We start from the raw sequence: 10,000 nt of genomic DNA on the forward strand, positions 1-10,000 counted from the left end.
GATGTTGAAAAATGAATCTATAGTCACAATTATGAAACTTGGGGTTAAATTCTATTCGGCAAAGAGGAGAATAAATGTTATTTGTTACATTGGAAAAAAACTCAAAAGTCCGTATTTCCTCCCATTTCAATTTTAAGTTCAATTTTCGGGATCCGATTCATAACGATATAATACCGTTTTGAGACGGCGGGTCACATATCGCCGATTGAACTTCAGACTTCTGACTGGCAGATTAGACGTGCTACCTTTACACCGCATGGATTACTGGGCCAATCAATGCTCTGCGACATGTCTAGGAATATTCCCATGAATTTACAATACCAAATTGTTATGAATTATTTGTGGTGACTTTTATAGGGAATGAGATTAGCGGAAGTGTAGCGTCCCTTGATTGGACGTCACCCATAGTCTGTGACGTCACCGGCGGAAAAGTTATTAGAGAGAGAACGTCATGTTGGTTGTGCGCATGCGTCTCTCGTCCGAGGACAACCAACATAAACTAGAGTTATATTACACCAACCCGATCCCTTCGCTCGTCACCCGATGGAAAATTGCTTGTCACTCAAGAAAAGAACGATCCTTTTCTAGAACATTCCAACTATCTGGAACAAACTTCCAAAAGAAAAACGTCATTCTTCAACGGAAGATATAGATATTAGTAGTAGTTTCTTATGGTTACACCTCCAAGTGAACCGTTTCACTCCAGGTATTTTTGTCCTCCTTGATGGACGGTATCATAGCCCCCCTGGTACGGCTGTGGACGGGCAGTGCAGGACCAAGTGGTCCATATCTTGTTTGGCACCACCACATGCTGTGCCCTTGGGCGAATCTCGGTAGTCCCAGTGGTACAGGTTTGTCGCTGTCCTGCCGTGTCGGGATCTGATCCTGTTTGCGTGTACCCACTGCTTTCTTGTCAGCTCGTGGAATCCCGGCAGTGGTTGGATAGAGGGGTCGTTGATTATTGCGCTACCCTTTGGCGGGCAGTCAGTCCATTCCTTTCTCCAGGTCTCGGCGATATCGAAATCTTCTAATTTTGAGCCATAAAAGGGTTTCCTTGATTTAAGGCGTGAGGTTTTCGGTGCCATTTCCGTGACTTGTTTGAGCGGTGTTGTGTATGAGATGTTGTCAAAGCGCTCATGTTGTTTTTGTGTTGCTTCTTCTCTACGGAGGTGAGGGGGAGCAATGCCGCTTAAGGTTGGTAGCCATGCTATTGGTGTGGATTTTAGGGCTCCCGAGACGGTTCTCATAGTATCATTAAGTAGAGTGTCCACTTTATGTACATGGGCACTGCGAGTCCAAACCGGGGCACAGTATTCAGCGACGCTATAGCATAGGGCTAGTGATGATGTTCTTAGGACTTTGCAGGGGCTCCCCAGGATGTACCAGCGAGTTTCCGTATGATGTTGTTTCGTCGTTGTAGTTTATGTGCAGTGATCTCCAGATGGTGTTTATAGGTCAGTGACCTATCCAGAGTGACCCCTAGGTATTTTGGGTTTGCATCATAGGGTAGAATGGTGTCATTTGTAGTTACTTTAAGTTGGTCCTTTGATTTTGCATTGTTGAGGTGGAACATGGTTGACACTGTTTTTTTAGTGTTCATCTTCAGGAAGCATGTTTTGAAGTATTGGTGTAGAGTGTCTGAATCTTGACTAAGTACTGATTGTATCTCTTGTTTGTTTTTGACTTAAAGGCAATGGCTATGTCGTCTGCATATCCAAACTTCATGGATCTTGTTTCAGGAAGGTCGCTGATGTAGATGTTGAAGAGGCTCGGGGCGAGGACTGTTCCCTGTGGGACGCCATTCCTAATCATCCTAGATTTGCTGGTGTTATTACCTAGGCATACAGAGAAGCTTCTTTTTCCGGCCATTTTGTTCAGCAGTTTTAGTGTTTTTCTACAGTCTATTATTTTTGACAGTTTAAGCACGAGGCCAGTGTGCCAAACAGTATCATATGCAGCTGAGAGATCGATAAATACAGCCCCTGACTTCGTTTTCTGTTCAAATCCTGTTTCTATAGATATTTAAAAAGCATCTAAAGACTTCGTTATTTTCTAAATTGAATTGTTGATGTAAAACGCTCTGAGCACTTCCTCGTGATATGGAAGAGTGCTCAACAAATATATTATTATAATTATTATTATTATTATTATTATTATTATTATTATTATTATTATTATTATTATTATTATTATTATTATTATTATTATTATTATTATTACTATTATCATCATCATTATTATTATTATTATTATTATTATTATTATTATTATTATTATTATTATTATTATTATTATTATTATTATTATTATTATTATTGTCATTATTATTATTATTGTTATTATTATTATTATTATTATTATTATTATTATTATTATTATTATTTATTATTATTATTATTATTATTATTATTATTATTATTATTATTATTATTATTACAAAATTACGTCGCACCACTTATCAGAAAAAGATTAAAGGTACTTGACAACGATGGATAATAACATTCCAATTATACTTAGTTATATTTTGTAAACATTTTAATCACAATAATTAACTAAGCAATTGATATCAATGAAAAAGCTGGAATATTTTAGAAGTAGATAGTGCAAAAGTCAAAGTCGAATGAGGTTACAACGCCCCCCCCCCCCCCCCTCCCGCGCCCCACAACCCACCCACTCCGCGCGCCTCCAATGAAATTATTTTTTAAAAATAGCTGTAGCTCCAATGTCAGCCGAACTTGACAGTGAAAGACATTGTGTTAAATCTTTTTTTCTCCATTGAAAAATATGTAAAAGAATACTTTCTCATTGTATTTTTATTAACATTTTTCTTAGATTAGGACTCCCATACAACAATATTTACTTGAGCTTATTATTTAATATAGCGCAATATCCACTAAATGTGCTCAAAGCGCTTTACAAAAGGCCTCTGACCAACAGCAACACGTAACATGTAGAACGAGACATGACGCCTATTAGGCAATAATACATTTTTTTCCTCACAGAGACAACGCTGTTAACGGAATGTTACTCATTTTACACCTGAGTACGGTGAGAGAGTGTGAGTAAAGAGACTTTCCAAGGAAAGGACTCAACTATGCGCCAAAAACGAGGCTCGAACCCAGCAGGACCTTCAGATCCGAAAGCGAGTGTCGTACCCGAAGACCACATAGCCTCATGGCCATGTAGATACCAGCTTAGTCATAGAGGCTGTAATTTGATTTTGAAATTGATAAGAGAACGATGACCTGCAAAAATGTGGAAAATTTTGATAGTCATTTGTCTCGGAAGTATCAATCTACTATCTACCTAAATCAAGGAAATATTTCTGGCGCTGATATGACCTTAATGTGTTGCAAGTGCCGTGAAACCCTTAAAAACAAACAACCCCCCCCCGCCCCCCCCCCCCCCCCCCCCAAAAAAAAAAAACAGGGAAATATTTCATATTATTATCGTGGTGTATACAATGAAAAAGAGGTCATCTACATATCAATAATTCTTAATCTAGATATCAAAGTGTTGTCAATTGCATGTATAGGACAATATAAGGGGAAGGTGTGTGTGTGTGGGGGGGGGGGGCAAAGATTAATCTAGAGGGACAAGACACATAGATGGCTTAGATATATTATACGTGCGGCTATGTGGGGTTTTTTTTTGGTGTGTGTTTTTTTTGTTTTTTTTTTTGGGGGGGGGGGGGGTTTGTTGTTGTTGTTGTTTTTGTTTTTTTTTTTGTTTTTTTGGGGGGGCTTTTTTGTCGAAAGACATCCTACAAAGCACGCGTTGGAATTTTGTCACTGCTGCAAAAACCTCTGGATTTTCCTCTTTCATTTCTGCCCCTTACAAAATGTTTCTCATTGTCTTTTCTCTTTTTTTTTTCTCTCATTGGTCACCTTACAACTTGCTCTTCTTTATTCACTTACCCCATTAGCATTACCGGGCTTGCTCTTTCTTTTTTCGTCTCAAAAATAACATTTAGATAACCCATTGTCTCAAAACGAATGCTTAATAAATTAGGTTTTAACCAGCGACATCTATAGGGGTATATGAAGTCCTGGGTTTGAACCCTGACCTTCCCAACGACAGGGATATTATCGTCACACCGGTTACGATACGTAACAAAAATGAATATTTTTCTCATTCAGATTTTGATGTTTGTATATTTTGTTGTTGTTTTTGTTTGTTTGTTTGTTTGTTTGTTTGTTATTTTTTGTTTTTGTTTTTTTTTTTTTTTTGTTTTTGTTTTTGTATTTTGGTACATCACAAAATTTGGAGAAAAATATTTGTTCAGTTTTTTTAAAGAAGTTGGAACAAAATTATGTTTATCATGCTTTTAGGTTTTAGTTATAAAATAAATAATTTAATGTCGGGTAAGCGGGACATTTTGTCAAAAATACTGAAAAAGGCTGGTAAGGAAAGAGTTAACTCACTAAACCCTAACACCGACTATATCCGTAGTTTACCCGGGTTACTTTCACTCCATGCCTATTTATTATTATATTTTTATGAGACAAATTATAGGCGTAGTATCAAAGCTAATGTTTTAATGGGATTTTTTTTGCATGCTAATGATAGTTGAATAAAACTATCTATGTAAATGCTCATTTTTAATTTATTTTTAAGTTTCTAATTTTGAAAAGTAGCAAAAATATCTAGGATTGAGTGAGTTAAGATTAATTTTGAAAATTGGACTTAATACCAATGCTTCTATCAATCATAAATTTCTTTTACATGATCATTTTGACTCTGAACCGATATGCACCTATTCACAGGTCTGTTAACTCACTCAATCCTAGAGATTTTTGCTACTTTTCAAAATTGGAAAAAAATGTATTATAAATGAGCATGTGCATAGATAGTTTTATTCAACTACCATTAACATGTAAAAACTAAAAACACTATCTTTGATTCTACGCCTATAATTTGTCTTGGAAAAATTTAATAAATAGGCATGGGGTAAAAATAACCCCGGGTAAACAACGGATATAGTCGGTGTTAGGGTTGAGTGAGTTAACCGAACGCAATGATGGGACCTGTAGATAAGTACACGTCGCTCTAGATTCATATTTCGACAGTTAGTTCACTCCGACACAATCCCAGATAGTCATTGTCTGGGTCACGGATGGTGTTTTATTTTTGCTACAACAGCAAAACTGTAATCTAAGACTAAGACCTAGATAACGATAGCAGAATTATCTAGATTATGAGACACCAATACTAAAACCAATACACGCTGACAACAATACTACCAGAGAGATTGTATAGCTAACGCGTTAGCTTATAAACTCTCTGATACTACTGACACCACGAAATTATTTTTACCTTTTGGTCAGAAAATGCGGCTATGCGGTCTAGTGGTATGACACTCGCTTTCGGATCGGAAGGTCCTGGGTTCGAGCCTCGCTCGACGCATAGTTGAGTCCTTGGAAAATACTCTTTACTCACATTCTCTCGCCGTACTCAGGTGTAAAATGAGTACCTGGCCGTTAACAGCGTTGTCTTTGTCCGAAAAATTGTAATATCGCCTAACAGGCGTCATGTCTCGTCCTACATGTTAAATGTTGCTGTTGACCAGGGACCCCTTGTAAAAGCGCTTTGAGCACATTTAGTGGATATTGCGCTATATAAAAGCTCAATAAAAAATTACTTCATCATATTGACCGGTTAACCCGCTCCATACCAACGATAGGAAAATTGTCACATTCGTTACGATACAACCAACATTTTTCTTATTCAAATGTCTTTTATACATCGTAAAATTTAAAGAAAATAAACAGTGTGTTGTAGAGAATGTTTTGATAAAGAAATTAATTATCGCAAGACCTTGCTGCTATTGAGTTTGAGTGATAAAAAATATATTTTTGTGTTAGTTGGGTGTGAAGTTTTGGGGAAAATCCTGAAAATGTTTGGTAATGAGAGAGTTAAAATGACAAAGAGTAACATTCCGGCGTACTTTAAAACCAATAATCGCCACACACTGATAAAACGAAATTATTTTTACCTTTTGTTCAGAAATTTACTTCATTATATTGACCGATTAAAATGACAAAGAGTAACATTCTGGCGTATGTACTCTGACAAAACACATTAATAAGGTTATGGCCAGTAAATAGAAAAGCCCCCCCCCCCCCTATCCCCATTAATATCGATCGATTTAAATAACCCAACAATCAACTTGTCAAAAACTCTCAAACCTCTTAACTTTATTTGGAAGTCCCAACCTTGAGAGTTTTTGACAAGCCGAGGGTCATTTTTATCGATCAAAAATGTAAAAAAAAAAATTTTTTTTTAAATAAAAAACGAGTTTTCTGGCCAAAACGGTTTAAATGCGTTTTGTTTTTTTGGGTTTTTTTGGGGGTTTTTTTTGGGGGGGGTTTTTTGTTGTTGTTTTTTTTTTTGTGTGTGTTTGTTTTTTTTTCAGAAATAAAGAAGAAAGTCAAGTGGAATTCAATTAACGAAGTCAGGTTTCCCCTTTGTCGACAAAACACGATGAACGAAACATCTACATAGGAATGAGAGATGCGTTGTTGTATCGTGGTATTTAAGGTGGAGTTTAAATTTTAGAATTTAAGAAAACTTAAGTTATAATTCTCCACACCACACGAGCGTTTTACATAGGATGTCAGCTCCTGCACTCACAGAATCGCCCTATGAATTAAAATTAAATTATAGAGGTCTAAAATCCTATGATTATTTCCCCGCTACTTACTTACTTACTTACCTATGCAGCCCCTTGGGGCGCCCAACATGAGCCACAAATCTTCGCCATTATGTCCTGTCCTCCATAAGCGTACGCAGCTCCCGGGTGTTGTCCATTCCTGTGTCATCTAGCAGACAGTCAATGTATGTTTTATTCTGCCTGCCTCTGTTTCTGGTTCTCTCAGGTGGTTCCCATAGCACAAGACTGCTTGCAATCTCCTCCTTGTGTCTCCAGCAGTGCCCCGTTACATATTACATGAAATTATTTAACAGCAATGATTATTGGCTCGTATAGCTGTCTAAGGATATAACCTTCACAATACAATAAGTAATGAATATACCAAGTTCCAGTCCCACTTATAATTGACAATATCTGTAAGTCAGATTTACATACTCTGTTTTAAATGGTATGGTACGTATTTACATTTTATATAATGTGATTTTATATTTTTAATGTTTATGATTCATAATGCTATGTGGTCTTATGGTATGACACTCGCTTTCGGATCGGAAGGTCCTGGGTTCGAGCCTCGCGCTCGGCGCATAGTTGAGTCCTTAGAAAGGGCTCTTTATTCACATTCTCTCACCTTACTCAGGTGTAAAATGAGTACCTGACCGTTAACAGCGTTGTCTTTGTCCGACAAATTGTAATATCGCCTAACAGGCGGCATGTCCCGTCCAACATGTTAGATGTTGCTGTTGACCAGGGACCCTTTGTAAAGCGCTTTGAGCACATTTAGTGGAAATTGCGCTATATAAAGCTCAATTATTTAAGCTAAATTCATCATTTGTCACTGACAAAGGATAAAAAAAACACAACATTTTTTTATTGTGATTCTTAACTTGGTAGCAGCTGAGGTCCTTAGCCGAACAGGCCGTCTCTATCTCTGCTTCAGGCTCTAGGGGTGTCGTTTGATGAAAGGTGTGAGGTTGGCCAGCTCTTCCTATGGCCAAACCAGGAAAGGATAGAAATCTGGTTTGATATAAATATAAACCGGTCGTCCGATTTCTCCGTGGTAATCTTCTTTGGCCTGCCTTCCGGACTTGTATTTATAATGCTAACGCCCAGATAGCATGAAATAAACGGCTGATAGGTACTCTGGCCTCAAGAAGTACCGGTCTGTGCTTGATAAACAAACTAGCGAATATTATATATAGTATAATACTACTGCTACTGCTGCTGTTGCTGCTTTTAATACTACTACTACTACTTCTACTACTACTACTACTACTACTACTACTACTACTACTACTACTACTACTACTACTACTACTACTACTACTACTACTACTACTACATACTACTACTACTACTGATAATGACGACGACGACAACGATAATGATAATGATGATGATGATGATGATGATGATGATGATGATGATGATGATGATGATGATGATGATGATGATGATGATGATCCGCGCACTTCTATTAATAAGTACATAATATAGCAAAGGCTTTGTGGGACGGAACAAGGCCGAGGAAAATAGAGAACATGGAAGAACTAATAAATAAATAAATACAATTATGTAGTGCATTTTTCACTTGTTTATCAGAGTCAATTAGCTTTACAATACTTTATTTACATTGATTGATAAGTTTTACAATACTTCATTTCCGGAGTGATCGATGAGCTTTACAATACTTCATTTACGGAGTGATCGATGAGCTTTACAATACTTCATTTACGGAGTGATCGATGAGCTTTACAATACTTCATTTACGGAGTGGTCGATGAGCTTTACAATACTTCATTTACGGAGTGATCGATGAGCTTTACAATACTTCATTTACAGAGTGATCGATGAGCTTTACAATACTTCATTTACGGAGTGATTGATGAGCTTTACAATACTTCATTTACGGAGTGATCGATGAGCTTTACAATACTTCATTTACGGCGTGATCGATGAGCTTTACAATACTTCATTTACAGAATGAGATCACGATTTGCTTTCCTTAGAAATCACTAGAAATTAATAAGTAATAAGATTTTAAAGCGCATGCAACGTGGTTAAATACGGTAAGGAATTTACTACAATACTATTATCACAAGTTGTATAATGCAATGTCCAGTTATAGTGACCCCAGTTAACTTTGAACTTTAACCTCGGTGAGGTCGGCAGACCACAAACTGATCATCGTGTGGTCGCTATGGCGAGAGTAGAGAGAAAGAAAAAAAAATACGCCTGCGGAAAGTTTTTCGAACGTGAAATTTCTTCAAGCATAAAAGTAGGCGGGGCTTACGGTGCCTGGAAAATTTCGTCAGCTGTTAGTTCTTTCCTAATCATGCCCTTACAATGAACCCTACTTCTGCGAGAGTAATAGTCCGTTATAAAAATGAGGATCTCTGAATCTTCTATTCACATATATTATCCCATCAGTGTCAAGAGCTAAAAGTTTCAAAATTAATTTAGTATTATAGCTATTTGTATTGTATCTATCTATACCCTAACTCAAATAAAACAACTACAATAAGTTAGATCCATTGTGTGAGCAAATCAAGACACAGGTTATATAGAACAGCTGATTTCTGTTTACATCTCGACTCCGGTGGTAAAGAGTGATCAATCAATATGCCTGCTGGTGAGTAGTGACGCACACGCGCCCACACCTCTCTCTCTCTCTCTCTCTCTCTCTCTCTCTCTCTCTCTCTCTCTCTCTCTCTCTCTCTCTCTCTCTCTCTCGATACTAAGTGGCCTGAATGAAAAGGTTCTTCTTGCTTGCGTTCACCATTCACTATATATAGTAACGTATGGTACACACTGCAGCAGCAGCCTGTGCCCAGCGATGCGTTTTGAAATAATACCCAAGGATTGACATTTGTTTTTATTGAGAGACTTTTCTTGAAATAGTTGTTGTGGTCAGAGGGGAATGTTTCAAATTTCCTTAGAAAGTGAGTTCTCCATTAAACAGTTGTATTGTGTGTATGTGTGTGTGTGTGTGTGTGTGGATTTGTGTGTGTTTATCTATCCATCTCTCTATCATCTGTCCATCTATCTATCTATCTATCTATCTATCTATCTATCCATCTATCTATCTATTTATCTACTTCTCTTTCTTTCTGTATGTTCATTTATCGATCCGTTCATCTATCTATATCTATCTATCTATTTATCTATCTGTCTATCTATCTATTTATCTACCAGTGCACGTGCCCCCGACCACAAATATTTTAATTAATCTCTCTCTCTCTCTCTCTCTCTCTCTCTCTCTCTCTCTCTCTCTCTCTCTCTCTCCTTCTCTCTCTCCTCTCTCTCTCTCTCTCCCGCTCCTTCTCTCTCTCTCCTCTCTCTCTCTCTCTC

General features: G+C 37.3%; 1 protein-coding gene across 3 annotated transcripts in view; it reads left to right on the forward strand.

Annotated features, from left to right (window-relative positions):
* The first annotated feature begins 9,063 nt into the window (after positions 1-9,063).
* Positions 9,064-10,000, forward strand: part of LOC144977638 (uncharacterized) — a 35,990-nt gene continuing 35,053 nt past the window's right edge. For 2 of the 3 annotated variants that reach the window (XR_013646364.1, XM_078923049.1), the window contains exon 1: positions 9,446-9,591. Coding sequence is in view for 2 of the 3 variants with exons in the window: in XM_078923049.1 (XP_078779175.1) it covers positions 9,570-9,591 (22 nt within the window). In the remaining variant the exon portion in view is untranslated. Of the gene's footprint in view, positions 9,282-9,445; positions 9,592-10,000 lie in introns of those variants that run through there. The other variant, XM_078923050.1, reaches the window with a different exon arrangement.

The sequence above is a fragment of the Berghia stephanieae genome, chromosome 7, assembly GCF_034508935.2.
Source record: "Berghia stephanieae isolate SIO BIC M18660-M18661 chromosome 7, UCSD_Bste_1.3, whole genome shotgun sequence".
Taxonomy (NCBI): Eukaryota; Metazoa; Mollusca; class Gastropoda; order Nudibranchia; family Aeolidiidae; genus Berghia; species Berghia stephanieae.